This window comes from Mchenga conophoros, linkage group LG1 (assembly GCF_057382185.1).
Source record: "Mchenga conophoros isolate Kocher_MC1m ecotype Shallow Benthic linkage group LG1, M_conophoros_male_GT1.1, whole genome shotgun sequence".
In the NCBI taxonomy this organism is placed as follows: Eukaryota; Metazoa; Chordata; class Actinopteri; order Cichliformes; family Cichlidae; genus Mchenga; species Mchenga conophoros.
In genome coordinates this window covers 11,129,235-11,148,059 of record NC_140526.1, presented here as the reverse complement: position 1 = coordinate 11,148,059, position 18,825 = coordinate 11,129,235, and the positions used below count along the sequence as shown (strand labels likewise).

Genomic DNA, 18,825 nt, shown 5'->3' with positions numbered 1-18,825 from the left:
TTTACTAAATAATAAACGATATTGTGCAGCACGCAAGATAGACAGCGCACAGTGTGCTTTGAGGCAGCAGCCAAGAAAGCTTTAGTCCGCGTCTGTGAATACCCATGTGTGCATACCTGTGTGGATCAGCATGCTTGCATTCCAAAGGTTTCTCCATGTAATGATCTGCTAGGGAGTGTGGGGGGGCCACAGCCCCGTCCTCCAGGGTGTGAAGCGGGTATGGAGGAGATCAAAACTCCAGACATCCAGAGGCCCCCAGAACACAAGAGACCATGGAAGACCAACAGAGGGGCAGCCGCGCCACTGTTCCAGTAAGAGCTGAGGAGAGTCCCAGATGAGGGCTCGCCCAGCAGCCGCGGAGCAGAAGTCAGGGGGAGTTGCAGTGACGCGCCCGTGAGCTCCGCCGGCCCCCTGCTGCGCCAGTCATGTTGGATTTTAAATCAAGCAATCATGATGTAATTGACTCTGTCAGTTTTAATTTAAGGGTTTTAAGAAAAGTATTCCAAATTAAAACGTACAGCTCTGTTATCACTTCCAGCATAAATGAAGCCAGAAAGCTAAACAGCAGTGACGTTTGTAGGGTTACTGAAGTTTGGCTAGCTGGTATATAATGATGTGCTATGTGACCGCTAGCGACACAGCTATGTTAGCATAATATAAACAAGCTAACCTTTTTTCCACTCGATAAAAGTTAACGTGAGTGTTCTCGGTGGTCAGGAACAAATGTAATCGCATGGCAGGATGCTGTAAAAGGACCAAACTTCAGCCAGGAGAACAACTGAGATAATCCATCCACAATCCGAGGTTAGTCATTCATATACTGCTGCATGGGCTGGGCTGTAGTTACATCCTAAGGTTTTAAAAACTGAGCTTAAATAAATGATTAGCGGTAATAAAAGCCGAGGCAGGTCAACAGTGATCACTGACTGTTTTAGGAGCTTTTTGAGATCAAATAGAAGACAATACAAAACATTAAACCTGTTAACAACACAAAAGCCATATTAAACGCAGACTACTTTAGGCCCGGAAGTAGGATTCGTCACGTCATCACTTAACTACCGGATAGGTTTTGTTACTATTGCTACTATTGCTTTTGCAGTATCTACATTTGCCTTTGGAACCAATCAGTTTTGCAAACTATACCTCAGTCTGAGCATAGTTCTATACACCTCAGAATTCATTCTGTCGCATTGTCAGTAAACACAAGTGACTCATATCCATTGGCGGCCAAATATGCGAAGTTTGCCTCCACCATGTTTGATGGATATAGTGGCATGCTTTGGATCATTAGCTGTTCTTTTCCTTCTCCACACTTTTTTTATTCCAATCGTTCTGTTATAGGATTTACCAGTATGGCTACAGTATTCAAAAAACAACTTTAAATTCTTTTTTCACATGGTTCAGGCTCATTAACACACAGCGGGAAGAAGGGCATGCATGCCTTTATAAAGTACAGTTTAGAAAATTCCAATAATAAAATTCAGTTACTGGTCAGTGATGGTTGAAACTAAGGTGAATGAGACAGAAGAAGAAGATGAGATTACATGAATTTTCACAGCGAACAGTCTGTCAAACCACCATGCAGACAGTCTGGTGGAGATTAATAAGTAAAGAACAGAAAGACCTACCCATTGCCCTCAGCGCAAGTTGGAATGTGGTAATTGGCTAGGATTGTGCCTTTGGAGTCAACTTGAAGCTGTGCACGTGAAGATTTCTCTAACTTTGTTGTATTTTTCTCACCCTTTGTGCTTATTTTCAGTATGGTTCAAGTGTTCTCATCTAGTACATTATTGAATGTGTTCTTTGGTTTGCAAAGCTGGTTGTGATTGCTAAGTGCTTTGCTCTGATGTTTACCCTGCAGACAATCAGTTACCATGGATATATTAAAGCAATGGATGACATATTAAAACATACGTTCTGCATTTACCCATTGAAAGCTCCTCACCAAGTACATGCTCTAAAAAACTGTGATGAATTATGATGAATTGTTTGGCTCCATTAAGCCACACCTCACACACATGGCTTGCATGACACATCTAACTGATTTTATTTCTTTTTACATATTAATTCATTTGAGAAATTTGACTATATGGAGGACAATTAACACCATCTGCTGCACAGTTGTGTACATATGCATGACAAGTAAAAAGTAAATAGTAATATAGTAAAAGGTAGTAATAAGTTTGTTTCTTTTTCTTTTGTAAAACTAGCAGGATTTAATACTCAGTTTGTGCATTTAGAATTATGCGTATGTCTGTATTGTGCTTTTAATATTATGTCCAAATGGCTCAAATCTCAGGAGGCTGCGCTGTCGCTCAGGGGACTGTTTTCTATTTCCATGCTCCCCTGCTGGTCCAGGGGAATGTCTGAGCTCCCTGTCATCATCTCTAACCTGTGTTTCCTTCTCTTCCTCATATCTAATATGAGTTACATACACACTCAAAGAAACACACTTACCCAAGAGGCGTAGGCTGTCCTGTCTCATCCCATTTCCTCAGTGCCTTTGATCCCTAACCCTCCCAAAAATACATTGCACACACACCCCTTGCAGTGGTAACATCCTGCCATGCTATTTAAGCTTCCTTGTCTGCTTGGAGCATCCACAGCTTTAGTGCTAGCTTCTGCTGTCTCCTAATGACAGGGTAGTGTGAGAGAAACAGGCTCGGGGGTGTTGGACAACTGGAGGAGGACAAACGGCCCTGATGTACCCACAAAATAAGGAAGACTCATTACTGTCAAGGAAGGGTTAATGCTCACAAAAGGCTCTGGAATGCCCCTCCCAGTGTGTTGGTGCTTGTTATGAGAGCTAATGATGTCAGCGGAGACCCTGCTTGTTGATTAGTCTAAATGGAGGACTAATAGAAGTGCGTGACTGTAATTAATGACTGAAGGGGAGACTAAGGAAGACGAGGACACATCACTGTGGTCGTGGGTGTTCCCAGGTAAGGTGTGTCCCTGGACATCATGGTAGGGCATCTTATCAGCTGGCGACACTATCCTTGTGCCATCCCATGCCATGCCCTGCCCTGCCCTGCCATAGCATTGTCATGCTATGACACCCACTTCAGCACCCAGACAGGCTTGGCTTTTTGGCCAGGCCTAATTAGCTGTCACAGCAGGTGGAGCAGGGACCAGGAACACTACGGTCTGCTCTCTGACAGCACAGCTCCCCCAGACACTGACCGCACAGGAATAATGTGTGTGTGGGGGACTATGAGTGCACATGACGGTGTATGCGTACTTTTCTCTTTGACTCCATGGGGGTATTTTGTGTGCTCGAGGGTAAAGGAAAAAAGACAAGATGGAATGGTGAAAGCTATGTCAGGATGCAGTGTACACATACTCCTTCACATACAACCAGAAAGAAGACCATTTTATTGCAAACGTAGGTGCAGTGTAGATTTGTGTATGAGTGTGTCTCCGGAAAAGTTTAATTACCTTTCAGTTAACTTTTGCCTGCGAGTGCTCTAGACAGCAATATTTTACTTTATAGTTTCCCCAGAGACTGGACTTCAACAGAATAGAAAACAATGAAAATAAGAAGAAAAATAAGCCAAGAACTAAATAATACAACAAATAAAGATTACAATTACAATGTCATTATACCTGACAGATTTACAGGTTGAAGCAGATGTGTATGTGATTTATAGTCCCTGCGAATTAGACATACTAGATGCTATAGATATCTCTGAAGACACCGCAGACTGAAAAATTAAAGAACTAATTTCAGGTGTAATATGTTTTCTTTGGGCAGATTTGTGGCTGTAAACAATCCTTCAACCTTCCTCTCCCTTAATAGAGGCCCATTTACACGCTTCCTCTTTATCATCAGACCGTGTCACCTATCATCCTAGCACAATACATTACTTAGTGTGTTTCCCTCCAGCCCCTTTTGGTTTGTCCCTCTTCTTTTGCTTTGTGTGTGTCCATGCAGTGGCGATACAGTGCATTCTGATGTTCCCTTCTGTATGCAAAGGCCTGTGTAAGCTGCAGTAATACTTCTTTACCGATAGCTCTGCTCACACACGCACGCAGTCACACACACGCTGCGGCTCTACACACTCCCCTGGTTTAATCTATTACCTTTTTTATGTGGCTCAAATATTCAGGCCGTGTTAACCAATGCATCATTATGAGGCGTATAACTGCAAAAGCCAAAGGATTTATAGGCTTAAATAAATTATGTGATCCGATAGTGCAAGTTTTATGAGTTGCAACTTTGCAAATATTCTTTTAAATAATAACAATAAAAGAAAAAAAACAGGAACTGGGGAGTTAGAAGATGAAAGAAAGTGATTTCTACTTCATCCAACTGTTAAAGGCGGCCTGTAACTGCACATCACTTTCAAGCTATTCACTCTATACCTTGTCTTTATAACCATCTCACACATTTTATATGAATTGATGGGTTCGTTTGGAGCATTTAAGCATCAAGCATCCCCCTACTGCTGGTTGTATCATTTCCTTCCGTGTCGTACATGTGTTCTCCTAATAATTTCTATTGAGCATACTCACATGTGGTGATATCAAATGTAATATGTGAACACATGCAACAGCATACACAGTGATGCATTGTGCATTTTCACTCTAATATGGTTTGCACATGGTCACTATACATCACTTTTGATATTGTGTGAGTAGGTCTATTTGATCCCATTTGGCAGATGGATCCAATTGTCCGGGCTGATATTGGGTTGTGACAGAATGCAATCTAACGGCAGGCTCATTGATGATGATGAGTTCTGTTCCATTGCACTGAGATCCAGTCCAATTTCAAAAGCAAATTCAGCCATTCATCTTCCAAATAATTGTGGCACTTTATCAATTGCTCCCAGTCTTTTATCTATCACTTCGATTGATGTGATCATTTTCACAAACAACCTTCTGTCCTAACGGCATCTTGAAACACACTTACAGGGTTGTGTGCTTATGTGTGTGCGCTAGTCTGTGTCTAAAGGCATCTCTAAAGAAGTCCGCTAGCATAAGCGTGTGTAAATGAATGTGTGCAATGAACAAGGAGATATTGGTGTCTGTGTTTCTATGTAAATGGATATCCACATGCATGCATTTGTTTGTGTAATAACACTCCTCTTTATTATTAAAACAATAGGTCTTCTGTTCCGTTATTAGTATTATTTTTTCTGTGTTTGTTCTGTTCTGTGTGTATGAGACCATTTAAATATGGGTGTCTGCATAATGGGCAACCTCATGCTTTTGTCTTCTATTATTATGCACAGCCTGTGAGTGTGAGTGGATTTTCATGAATACACAGTGCCCTTTTGTGTGTTGACAAGAGAATAGGTTGAATGTAAAGCATGCATCATAAGCAGCTTGTGTGTAAGCATGGCATAGGATTTTATCTTAAAATGCTAAAAGTCCTGCTGCATTCAATAATTTGTCATTTTGTTTTAATTTTTATTGAAAAGAAAATCCTTAAAAGCAAAACAATCAAAGGAAGCTTCCTGTGACTTTTAAGCTCAATGCATCACCGTATCCACATAGTGAAAATAAGAAGACAAATAAATGTGTTCATTGGCGATATTACTCTGCTTTTAAGACTGATGATAGCATTATTGTCCGTTTCTGTTCTGTTCTACTCTGATCTACTTTATTCTTCCATACTCAAAACCTGATATCCTTTTTTAGGTAAACACATGTTTACATATATATTATTAGCCTAAAATAAATACATATTTTGGGTTTTGGGTGTTTGTAGTTTTTATAAATCATAAATCCAAATTATTTCCTTGTATGCGCTATATTGTTGGGGGTTTTTTTTGTTATATTTTTACATGATACATGGTTGCCCCTTTTCTTACGTTTATATCAGCAGAGTCTGTCTGCTCTGTCTGTCACTGTTGATGTGAATCAGTTTTTCTTCATACCTATATCCATATTTGCAGAAAATAGCCTATTTATCATCTGAAGCATTTAGACCTAGCATGTATCCTACAATTTAATTAGCTTGTACTACACAGCAAAGCAGTCAATCATCAATTATATATTTCATTGTGAACTAATATAGGAAATTTTAATCTTATTCATTACTTAATGTGCATTTGCACTGTATAATTAACTCAAAATCCCAAGGCACCCCTGGACTTGCCTCAAGGAACACCATTTGGAAATACCTCTCCTAGAAGATATCGGTAGCTAAGATGTCATGCTTTGTTTATTTAAACATGCTTTATTTATTTAAAACATATATTTACTTTCATATGTACTTGTTTGATTGACACATGTGCTTCATATTAGGTTTATATCGATGATGAAATAACTATCTAAAAACATACTGCACAAAAGAAAAAAAAAGGTTTTCAACATGTAAATCACAAAGCAACCATAACTATACAAATATGAGAGTTTTGTTCACAATAACCTTTCTCACACATCTGCAAATCATTTAGAACTCCTCATCATTCATATTGGTGTTTTCTTGTCAACTTTTCACTGCACACTAGTAAAACAAAAGCTAACCTGGAAATTCAGCATGACTGAATGAAGAACAAGAGAAACATCTCCTCTGGCTCAACTTTGGATTCCCTATAAACAAAAATTTTTGGAGATACTCCCTGTTTGTTGAAACCTTTGTTTTATTTTGAAAAAATCCACAGACCATTTTGAAATGTTTGTGTCCATGCACACTCTGGGGCTTGATTGTTGGATGTTGTAGCAGAGCAAGAGTCCGGCACTATTCTCCCTGCTGCTCTGTGATTTCTCACTGCCGACTCTTTCAACAGCATTGTGGACTGTGTGGCCTCAAGTGCAGAGCCAACGGGCAGGTATACGAGAGGAGCAGAGTAGGATATACACTCATAAATCTGACAGATGCATTGTGTGTCATTACCTTCCACTTATTATTATTCTCTTGCTCCTCTTTATACCGTGAACTACTTTAGCTGTTTTCCCAGGCTGGCTCACAAACATTTGTGCTGTGGCCTTGCAGAGTGACAGATGCTCCTGGGAAGCTACCAGGTTATTGTTGTGATTCTTGCCTTGGCTCTGTGTGCTTGAATCAGGGCATTTAACCTTCCGTGCTTTGGAGCCTGTACTGGCAGCAGTATGTGTGCTGTTATCAGATTGTACTACTTTGCAATTGTGCATGTGCATAGACAAATGTTGACTGAATTAGGAGTTCCAAATAGATATTTCTGTTGAAAAAAGAACTCAGCATCTTGTTATCAGTAGTGTCACAGTGTCAGGTAAATTTAGAGTCTCAGGTAAATTAAGAGACGCTAAAAGATCGGCAAAGCATAGAGTGAAACCAAACTTCTCCTTCTTGTTCCTAATTTCTGAGAGAAGACATTTACAAGCTTTATCCAGAAATGTTTATATTTATGTTTATTTTAATCATGCTATTAACTGTGTCAAACCTTATTGGCAGGGCTTTTAAAACTCAAAGTCACAATAAGCTATGAAAAAATATTTATCATTATAATTTCCAGAAAATGAAGGCACTTTACATAATTATGGCTAAAATTATGGTTGTTATTGTTTTCATTTTTGTCAGAGAAAACACTATCTTACTCTTCTGTGCATATTGTTGGTTTCACATTAATACAATGCGTATTGGGAAGTATAAGCAATTAATCAGTGTTTAGAAACACAGTATTAAACAGTGTCTCTAAATAGCCTAATTATGACTTAAGTAATTCATTGGATATTTAGTTACCTGACAAACTTCTCTAATTACACTGAGTTAATTAAAAAAAATAATTGATGAGATTTTTACAATGCAAAGGATACAATAATAACAAGTTGAACAATTTTTCTTACATTTTCGACAAACACAAGTTCCCTCTTTGTTATAAAATAACAGATTAAAAGCCCAACATATTAAAACTCCCTCATGTTGACACCACAGTAGTTTTATGTGCTGGCAAAATTGCAGTTTTGACTTTAAATGATCACATTTCTAAAGCCTAACAATTAGTTATTTATGCAAAAGAACAGAAAGTATTTTTGTATTTTAGAAGTCTGTTATTTCTGACTTTTTCTTTTTCTTTAACTTTGATGTTTCTAGTTTCTCCTCATTCACCATTTTTTTTTTCATTACTGTTTTCCTTCTGAAATGCTCCAGTATGTACCACACCCACCCACCCACCCACCCACCCACCCACACACACACACACACACACACCCACACACACACACACACACATACATATGGCCCCGGTAATGTCCCTGTAGCCCAGTGAAAGAGAGAGGGAAAGAGAGGGGAGAGAGCAGCAGTCGCCTCACAAGAGCAGACCTCATAAAACTCCCTGTCACTTTGACTAATTTGTTAGTCTTGTCTCACTGTGTTGAATTGTCACCCCCCACTCCCCACCTTCTGATGCACCTCTAGCCAACTCCCCCTGTCCTTCTTTCCACCCCCCTAAATCCACGGGCAGAGGAAAAAAGGTGGAGGAATAAATGTAATATAGCGTACTGGCCATTGGTTGGAGTGATCTACACAGCAATCCATCTACAGTCAGAGGAAGAACAGTGGCTTTATGGAGCAGAGGATGGTGTGATAGCTCGATTTCTCATCCACTTTCTGTCTGTGTCTACCTCTGTCCCTGCTCCAGAGGAGGCCTTTTGATACGGTAAAACATAAAAACAGAATAGGAGAATAGATCTATTATGAATGCTGTCAGGGCTACAGTCCCCAAGACTAGATTGGGTTGGACCAGGCAAAGCAGGGAAGTGTGGTATAGATTGGTTCAGATGTTCAGCCGGGCCTCTCACAGGACCAAAGAGCCAATACCGGATTCATAGAGATAAATTAAAAGCAAAAACCTCGCTCCAGGAGAGAATCAATTGCCAGGTAATTATGGAGAACTAGAGAGAGATTACAGAGACAAAACACAAATACAAAGATGTTTTCCTAAGATACTGCAGCATAACACCAGGGATTACTGTGTCAGCTAGATTGAAGAAACTTTTTTGCCGTTGATGCCCCCTTTTCTTCCCAAACTGACCCTCAGTACCTAGTCTTTAAATAGGAGCTCAGACTCAAAGCTAAAAATAGGCCACATTTCACCGCCAGCAACCCTCTGCTCAGCTGTCAGCACCCTTTCTCCCTCGTCCTCACAGTGAGGCAGACACAGCCCTCCTTCATGTGTTTTCAAGGGAGACAGGCAGGGTGTGATCACTTTAGGTCTAACCCATCTCCCTCCAACCCACAAGGAAGAACCAACCTCTCTTGGCTCACTGGCCTCACGGGGAGGTCACTGTGAACTCCAATTTAAGAGAGGAATCATTCCCGCTGTGCTGGGCCTGTTTTCCCTCCACACAGACAGAATGTCCTGACGTGTGAGTGATGCATGATGGAAACAGTAATTTGGGCAGGTATAGTGCAGCCAGTGCAAGATCTGGTTTGAAAATGAGGCCTACAGTGACATAATGTTTGTAATTCAAGGTGAAGAAGAGGACTTTGAACGTTAGTATAATGCATACCGAGAATGTAAAAACTATTAAATATGTAGACGTTTAATTTTAGCTTTGTCTTGTGTGTAATATCAGTTTTCATTAGGGCTTCCACAGAGCACATACTGGAAGAAAAAATTATCTATTAAAAATCAGAAAACATACAAACAAACAAAACCACACTGTTGACAGAGATGTCAGTTCCACTCACTGAAACAGATTACTTAACCACAATTCTCTGAACCTCAAAAGGCACTAATATTAATGACAGAAGACAGGGCATATATATCGGCCTAATAATGGTCTGTACATTTCATTTTGTAATCAAGAGCCTCTGTCTCAACCAGTGCCTATGGCTCTTTGTGGGTTCTGTAAGAAAAGTCAGTCTGCATTAAGCATCTTTAATTGAGCTTAAAAGGCTGTAAACGGCATCAACAGCTCCAATGAATTCACTGACGGCGAAACTGCTGAATGATAATGAGAGGCATCAAACAATGGATGGCTTATCAAGATAATGATCCCTGATGACTTGAATGGAGATGAAATAACAGCAAGGACAAATTAATTAACCAGTGTCAATATTATTTTTTCTATTTTGTTATTCATTTGTAACATTTGACTGTGGTGAGGTTTGACATTATGCAGTTGTTGCATGAACAATAGTAAAAACAAAAACAAGAACAAAAAAATCACTATGTTGGGGACATATTTAAGGAAAACCCTGAAACCTTGGTACAGCCTCTGTTATACTATGTGGAGCTTTTAGCTTGCATGGTTTATACTCATTTCCTGCTTAGAAATCAATACAAAGCTGTTCTAAGTGAATCTCTTTGTCCTCTGGAAAAAAAAGACCAAAAAAGCCAACCCCAAAATATTTTTGTCCTAATGGAAGTGGTCCCTTGCAGGTTTGCATAACCTTCTCTAATAGGCAAAGAGACCTCACTGAATGGGTGGATAAAAATGAAAAATCTATGAATTGTGTGCCGTGTCTTTGCCAATCAACAGATCTCTAATTAAACTACTTTTTGGACTGACGTGTCAGACAGCACTCATCAACAAACCAAACGAGGAATTATCTTTTGGAATAAAGGTGCTCCATCTCTCTATTAGACTTTGATATACGTGCAGAATCAATGACAAGACAGTGAATCTTTTTTGGCAGCACATGTTGGCCGAATATCTTACTAAGACACTTAGACACTCAGTCATAAGTGTCATAAGACACTACATTAATTCTCACTGATCCTCTTTAAAGATCTTCCTTTAAATCCACCATGTCACAGTGAGACAATACCTGAATGATACAGTTATTCCAGTTTCAACAGGTCAGTGTGTATTACAGTTTTTTCTTTTTGTTTATGCACTTACAACACATTAAAAACACAATCGAGCTTGATTTGTAGATGTGATGAACAATGTAATGTAGTAGAGCAGAAGTATGGGTGTAATTGTTGTTTTAGTTAACAAAGTAAGTTATTTGTTTTAGACAGGAAAACATTTGCACAATTTTCTAGTAAAAGTCATGCAAACAGGAGTTTGTGGAAAATTGCTCGTTTATGTACGGCTTAAAGGGGGCAATGCTCAATCACACTTTTGGCAGTTGTGGGTTTTTTAGAACATTCAGAAGCAGTCAAAACTAAATGAGTCTAACTTTGTTAATTTTCTAAATCAAACAAAGTGAAAAGAACCAGAATGACAATGCAAGTCATTTTACACTGTATATACAGGTTGGTTATAAAACAGATCAGTGTCTCTTTTACAATACAACTGTGCTTTTATGACAGATTGAAAAAATAATGAACCGTCAGTCGATATCTCTATAAAGGGTAAAAAAAAAAATCAAATAGAGGTTTATCATCTGGGCTTTGCACCCTGAATATGAAGATGAATTGCATTTATTATAAGGTTGCCACTCTGCACCTTCTGGACAAGAAGATTTTTCTTTTTCGGTCTGGACTCTTCCTTTCATTTGGTGAGCCACTTTCATCAGTGCCACCGTGATTGGCACAGCTGTTTAAAAGTTATGAGATGAGTAATGTAACTGACTGAAGAGGTAATGATTCATCACCACACCTTCTCCTATAAATATCCCAATTCACCCAAAGCAACTGTCAAGCGTGGATGCTTACTGAAGAACGAAACGAGCAGGTGTGCCTGGATCTGGTTTCATTTTGCATCATGTGTATATGACGCAATGATTCCACTGGGTGTTGTAAATGTATCATTAAAATTAAGCTCAATATGGAAATATTTCATTGCAGCCTTATGAAACTATAGTTTGGAATTAACTTTCATTTTATGGATTCAGCAAAGTGCCTTTTGTTTCGCAACTTTTTGTTTATTACACCAGCTGCATTATAAGGACGTTTTTTGGGAGTTTAAGCCAACACTAACACTCATTCTTCATTAGAAAGAATTGGAATTGATTAAATTTGTGACTTGAGTAGTTAATTCTGTCTGGTGCGCAAAGTTTTACATCATGTTGATGTTTAAGTTTAGGTTTTCGTAGCTGATTAGAATGTCTTTATCAAATTATCAAAGTTGGACGATTAATCATTTGGATACTTTCCAGCTGTTTAGTAGCCTAAGTTGTAGGTAACAACTGAGATAAAGTATTTCAGCTTACAGATGAGATGTTCATCAGACGTCCTCTTAATATCTGGTAATGTTAGTTATCTAAAAACCAGGAAAGAAGTTAAAGAATCAGTCAAGGGGACTCAAGAATGGCTGAAGTGTTTAAGTGTTCACACTATTCCAAGTGTGAGCACTTATTACAAGTGTGAGCACTTATTCCAAGAGAGCAATATTTGTATGTAGAGCATCTGATAGATAGAATTTATTCTTGGCTGCTTTGTGAGCTGTGGTATTCACATACCATAGTGAAACATGGTCAAATGCCAGTGGTGTCCTTGTCTGTCTTTTCTCCCACTGCACTGTTATCAATCAGACACACCGGCCAAAGACAGATACTGTATTCTTAAGTGAATGTACACACAAATACACAAGTGTACACTCTGAAATATACTGTCCTTTAGTTAAAAAATGTAAGAAAGTTTCTCTCTTCCATACTTGGTCCAACCCTTTGCGATTCCAGATGACTTTTACTCATCATAACAGTATGACTCACTCCTGGAGATTAGAACTGAAACAATGAATCTCTATGCATAAAGAAAATATGAACAGAAAGAAAATATGGACAAATGGGAAAATATGGACAGAAAAAAGTTAGTAACAGAAAAAGACAAAAAAAGAGAGATGAAGAGAAAGAGAGATGGGTTCTCTAAGTGCAGTAGCACACAGGCACATAGCTGTGAGTTCCCAGGCAAGTCAGCATGAGCTGCCTATTTGTCAGCATTGATCAACCCATTAAGGGGCTGTGGTGGGAAGCATATTGGTTTTGGAGGCCAAAGGGGCAGGGAGAGACAAAGATAAAGCAAGACGGGGGGTGGTTGAACTCCTTTCAGCCTCAGCAGCCACATGTCTGCAGGATGAAAGCTTGTAGTCTTTGTCTCGAAAGTCTACGCAGTTCATTTCACAGGGCCCAATGGGAAGGTAGTAGATATCATTTGTCTTACAGCATCTCTGGAGGCTCCACTGTATGTGTTATCTTAGCTTCCTGCCACTGCAATGCTAATAAGGAACTAGCAAGCTTCTCAGACATACAGAACGTCACTTGTCATCTTTCTCAGTGTGTCTGTGTGCGCGTGTGTGTGTGTGCACGCAAAAGGTGGGTGGTGGGGTGGGGGTGGGTCTTGGCCCAAGGGGAAAGCAGGCAGCCTCTTCGCCCAGCCTCTGATGAATTCATATAATTAACTCTGCCTTGATCTGTTGGCTAATCCTGCACTCAGTAATAAGGGATTAAAATGTCACCTAAGCCACCTGCTGTTATTGAGCCCCAAGACTTTTGTGCTCCTGTGTGTGTGTCACAGTATGTGAGAGAAAGAGAGTGAAGATTAAAGTAAAGTTGAATTTTACAATTTCTGTGTAGCAAGCTGGAAACATTCTGTTTTTCCTCAAGAAAATGTATGCAGATGACACTATAAAGTAGCTCAGAGAAGCAAACATCTTAACTCCAGCCATATGCAAGTGAGCACCACTCACAACCCCAAAGTTTGGCAAAAAAAAAAATGAATTCCATAATTTGGCAGGGAGCTGGAGCAGAAGTTGCAACAGACTCCCTCGAAAACTCATTGTCACAGTCACTAAAAAGGGACATGAAAGTGGGGCATGCTTGAAGGTGGGGGTTGAGAAATCTCTTTTTTCCCCTCCTTTCTTACTGTGACCTCCTTGGATGAAGTAAAAAAAAATAATAAGAAGAAAGAAAAGCGTGCCAATTGGTTGGCTAAATGCCTACAGACCAACAGCCAGCTTGCCTTGCCTGCCTTCTGGCCACCTCCACTTGGTTTCCTAGCAACCCCAAGTGTACTTTGGGCTGCTTAATGACTCTTGTTGCTGCAGTGGCTCAGGGGCTACTAATGAAGCCTCCTGACCAGTCGCTTCCATTTAAAACCTGGAAGCTGACTGATCACTGGGCGTGGATCTTGGGAATTCAGGCTACCCTAAACCTCTTATGTGAGACCATTTCTGCCCTCAAAAAAACCCAAAACCTCACCTCCCACAACTTACAAATGTACACACCACACCTTATCTTAACTCTAAATAACTTTCTGGCAATAGCAGACTCGCATATCAATACTTTACCTCTCCTGAACTTTATGTAAGATTTACATGTGAATGTAATCACGGGGACTCACATGGGCTCCTATCACACAAAATTGCAGGATTCCAAATTTATTCCTTCACTGAAGAGTCTCAGTGAACCAGGCTCCCACAGAACAATGGATGTAGCCTAGAAGAAGAAGAAAATTATATTTTTTGTGTTGAGAACATTTATGCTGAGGGACTGCGTTTGTCAACAGAAGAGAGAGTGAAAATTATCTCAGTGATTTATCAAATTATCTCACACCAACACTTGAAAAAAGTGAGTACAAAGCATAAGGGCAGTGAGTAAAAACTGATCTTTGCATTTCTGGCCATCTGCTGGATGGCTATGCTCCAGGAGGAACGCATACTCCATGAATATATAATATGAAATTTTGTTATTCCAATTAGCAACAACTTAACATATTTATTTGGTTGCTCTGGTCTCTGTCTTTCGCTCACTCTCTGTTTTCTCTGTGTGTGCATCTGTGAACAGCTCCATGGGCAAGCCTTGTGATGGCTCTGTCATTTTACAAAGCTTTGTTCCAGTGTCGCAACATATTGCTTCGAGAGCACATTACGTCCCAGGAGTGTCACCATGTATACAGTTGTCTATACGTGTCCACCAAGTCTATATTCAACCAAGGTCTGAGCTCATGTCAACTGCTGTCAAGTGCTGTGTTGCCTGAGGGCCACAACACCCACTATCCTGCCCTAGCTGACTGATCTGAGTGGGCAGTACTCTGTGCCATTCACTGGCACTCTCATGTTGGACCTGTCTGCATGGCCTAGTTAGAAAGATGGCCAACTGAAGTCTGGAAAAAAAACAAAAAACAAAAAAAACAAACAGAAAACCCAACGCCAAAAATAAAAATACAATACAATGCCAAATATTATGTGCGTAGGTAGCCTCAATAAATAAGGGTCTTCGAGGGCTTAAAACCACTCACCTTTTTTACAGAGGAATAGGGGGATGTTATTTGTATTTTAGAGATCTGTAACACTAGATCAAGTGATTTTCTGTATTAGTATTCAAACTCCAGGGAGAAAAAAACCTGGGGAAGTTTTATTCATGGCAGGCAGCTTTTAATATGTGTGTGTGTGTGTGTGTATATGTGTATGTATGTATGTATGTATATATATATATATATATATATATATATATATATATATATTATATTCCCATGTTAGCTTGGCAATGTTTTACTTTCACCACACTATGAAATTAATTCCCTACTGTTAACCTTTCAGAAGCTCATAGCTATGCCGTTCGGAGGCTCTAGCACAAGGAGGGTGCTTGGGAAGGGTGGAGTTGGCTGACCAGACCAGTAGCATATTGGTTGTAAGTCACAAAAGGGCTCCTGGGTAGAGATGCGAAAGGGGAGGAGGGGATGCAGGCAGAAAAGAGGGATTGCTGAGGGTCAGGAATGAGCAGGATATAGCTGGTGACTGGGAGTCTGGAGCCAGGAGGGGACAGGAAGAGCAAGGGCCAGCCAGAAAGGACCTCTCCCGGTGGGGCTGGGAGTGGCTGATGTAATAGCATTAATCTCCAAGTGCCATCTGACACCCAGTGTGGCTCCGTCATTGAAAAGTGCTAATTCTGCTGAACTGTGAGGGGAATTCAGGCATCTCTAGAGGCAGTGCCCTGGATTAATTAAACATGCTGGCATGGAGTACTGGACAGATTTATCTCTTTTTATGCCATCTTCACCATTTGATTTTTGTGTTTAGCTAACAGAGGAGGACAAACTCAGGACATTAACACCAGGAACATTGCAACATCTTGCACCTTATATGGTTTCCAGCTAACGTGGGATTTCCCTTTTCTTTCTTCTCACTCTTTCTTTCTCTCCATCTACTTCTTTCCCTTTCTCTCCAGATGAACCGGCCCATCCAGGTGAAACCTGCTGACAGCGAAGGACGAGGAGGTAATTAACCTTCTCTTGGTCTCTGTTGCACCCCCACCCCCCCATTAGAAAACACACACATGTAAAAACACAAATACACTGAAATAGCACTCATGTAATCCCTAATAGTCTGCTCTCACTTGAGAAAATACCAGGAGTTAGTAGACTAGCCTGTAATATAGGTCACTTCCTTCTATTGACTTCCAGTCTGTGCCAGCAGAGGGGCTTTCTCAGGTTTATAGTCACTGGGAGCAGTTCAAAGGCAAGATAGAAAGACATGGAACAAAATAAAATATTGAGAAAATAGAAAAGAATAGGGAGGGAATAATCTTTATTCCTGATTTTAAAGTCAATATTAAGAGGAAAATATCGTCCAAACATACATAGATGAGTCAGAACTTAAAAACATGTCAACTGGCTCAGCACTACGACCGAATACCATTTTGAGGTATCATGATCTAAGACGTTTGGAACATTTGTGGTATAGCCATAATGTGTTTTATCCTAAAATAAGAGCATGACTACAGTAGTTGATAGTAACACCTTCTATCACTCTATGAAAACTCTGCATTACCTCAGATAGACTTATCTACCTACCTATTCACTAACCTGTCTTTTTACTTGTCTATATTCCTATCAATTTATCTGCCTCATTAATAGCATATAATAGCACTGATAAATGGAACCATGTAAAGTTAAATTAAGTAATTTTCAATGATTTCCATTATTTGATGTGAGCATTTCAGTAGAACTCAATGGATATGTCTTTTGCTTAGTACAAAAAGGTATGAATTGTGGTATGAATTAACGAATTGTGATATCAAAACATCACATTCTGCTTTAACATTGTGCAGATTCTTTTGCACAGCTTCCTATCATCGCTAATTTGACTTTCATGGTGATTGACTAGATCATTCTAATGTCACTTTTGACTAACATCACTGAGAATAATGCAGATTAAGTTAAAAAAAAAGATTTATGTGGGCTGAATTTGATCTAACCAAACAGGTCTGTGTCAGCCCCGTGCTTTCATTTCAGAGTGGTGATTTAGACTGCCTAGGTCAGTTTACACTGAGTCACTTTGCTGATTTATGTGGTCAAGTGTTAGTCTGATGGGCCATTTCAATTGCCATACACCCCCCCATGCAGATCTTATTTTTGTCATGGCAGCACTTTAATTAACGGCCATCTAAAAACAGGAAAAGTCTGACCGACAAGGCCTGGGAGAGAGCCAATCGGCATTCTTACCAAGATAAATTGGATCTCTCGGCTTAAGAGGGGAGGATGGATGGGTCCCAATATCAATTACTACCCTTTTCTCTGCAGAAAGAGAAGGGAGATGAACAGGTAGTCTGAATGAAATACAGAAGGCTTTTACGCTGCCCCTGCTAGTCTGTCTATATAGGAGGACAGGATAGGACACAGCACAGAATGAAATAAGACTGAGCAGACAGGCCCCAACAGAGATATTGAGCGTTAATGGCAACAGGAAGTCAGCAGACAGGCCAGGGAAGTAAACCACAGTCATGGCTGACAATGAAATGAGATTTACTATGAAGGCTTGTGGTTAAAGGAAAAGACAGCCCTGCTAGGGCTGACTAAAAGTGAGAAAGTAGCGAGGGAGTCATCTGTGGAAGGCTCAGGACCAGTCAGGTACACCAATCCCAGTGGGGCCTTTAGACTGTCAAATCCAGGGCTGAACCAGGACATTTGCACCTCTAGAATGGAGTCACATTTATCACTACCAAGACATCAGCAATTATCTGTCATGGGAACTTGTGGAAGGGTCTCGATTACGTGCCTGTGCAGACATTAGGGCCCATTACTCCATTTGGAGACTCTGGTAGCACTTCTTTTGTGCACAGTGTCCCTGAGAGACGTCCTCTCCCTGGGGATATGGGAGTGTCAGGAGGAGAAATAAAAATCAGTGCTCAAAGAATGGCTGGTAGGGGGCCATAGCACCACACCATAGTGCCAATAGGCTACCGCTGTGGATCATAGAGCACATTCTCTGGCTGTCTATTACAATGGCTCATGCCTACTTTATATTTTCCTTAGATTTTCAAGAAAGAACTTAGCATTGTAGGGGAGCTTAGCTGCCTTTTAATATGTCTCTTATGACAACTATGACAATTTAACATTTACTCAGTGTACTTTGAATGTACTCGGCACCCTGTTTTTTTGTTTGTTTGTTTTTTTGTCAATTGGTCTGTGGTCATTGGAGGAAAAGGCACTTGAAACCTAAGAAAATTGACTTAAAATCCAAAATGAAAAATGCATCTCTACAATAGATCTTTCCATATAACCACTTTACCCTTTCTTTGTCCATCTACCATTTGCAAAACAGAGTAAAGTAGGAGAAGAAGCAAGTGATACAGAAATGGGGATTCAGTACAAGGCCCACAGAGAAATGCAAGAGAGTGAGAGATGGAAGACAAAAAGAGCAAGAGGGGAAGAGACGACAGGATGAGAAAGTTAACGGAGGGTGATGGAGGCAGCTGAGTGAATCTCAGCAGTAAATCATCTCAGAGCCGCCCCATCCCTATCTCCGCCTTGCCTCGCCAGGAATCTTTTTCCCCCTGACCTTGTCTGCTGCTGTGTCTGTGAAGAAAAGATGGGGCCAGATTATCTATGATTGGAGATGGCCATTATCTAAACACAATCTTCGAGCCAGGTCCCACTCCTCTAGCCACTGCTGTGAGACTGGAGACCACACTGATGAGAAGAAAGATGATGGGTCATCCAGCGACACCCTCTCCTTTTATTAACTCTGATAAGATGGTTTCAACACTCTCTTGAAATGCCC

The 18,825-nt window shown here is 40.2% G+C and overlaps 1 protein-coding gene across 13 annotated transcripts in view; it reads left to right on the top strand.

Moving 5' to 3' along the window:
* celf6 (CUGBP Elav-like family member 6) overlaps positions 1-18,825 on the top strand; it is a 158,747-nt gene that overhangs the window by 80,885 nt on the left and 59,037 nt on the right. For all 13 annotated transcript variants that reach the window (XR_014889607.1, XM_085256205.1, XM_085256146.1 and 10 more), the window contains exon 3: positions 15,992-16,040. Coding sequence is in view for 12 of the 13 variants with exons in the window: in XM_085256205.1 (XP_085112331.1) it covers positions 15,992-16,040 (49 nt within the window). In the remaining variant the exon portion in view is untranslated. The remainder of the gene's footprint in view (positions 1-15,991; positions 16,041-18,825) is intronic.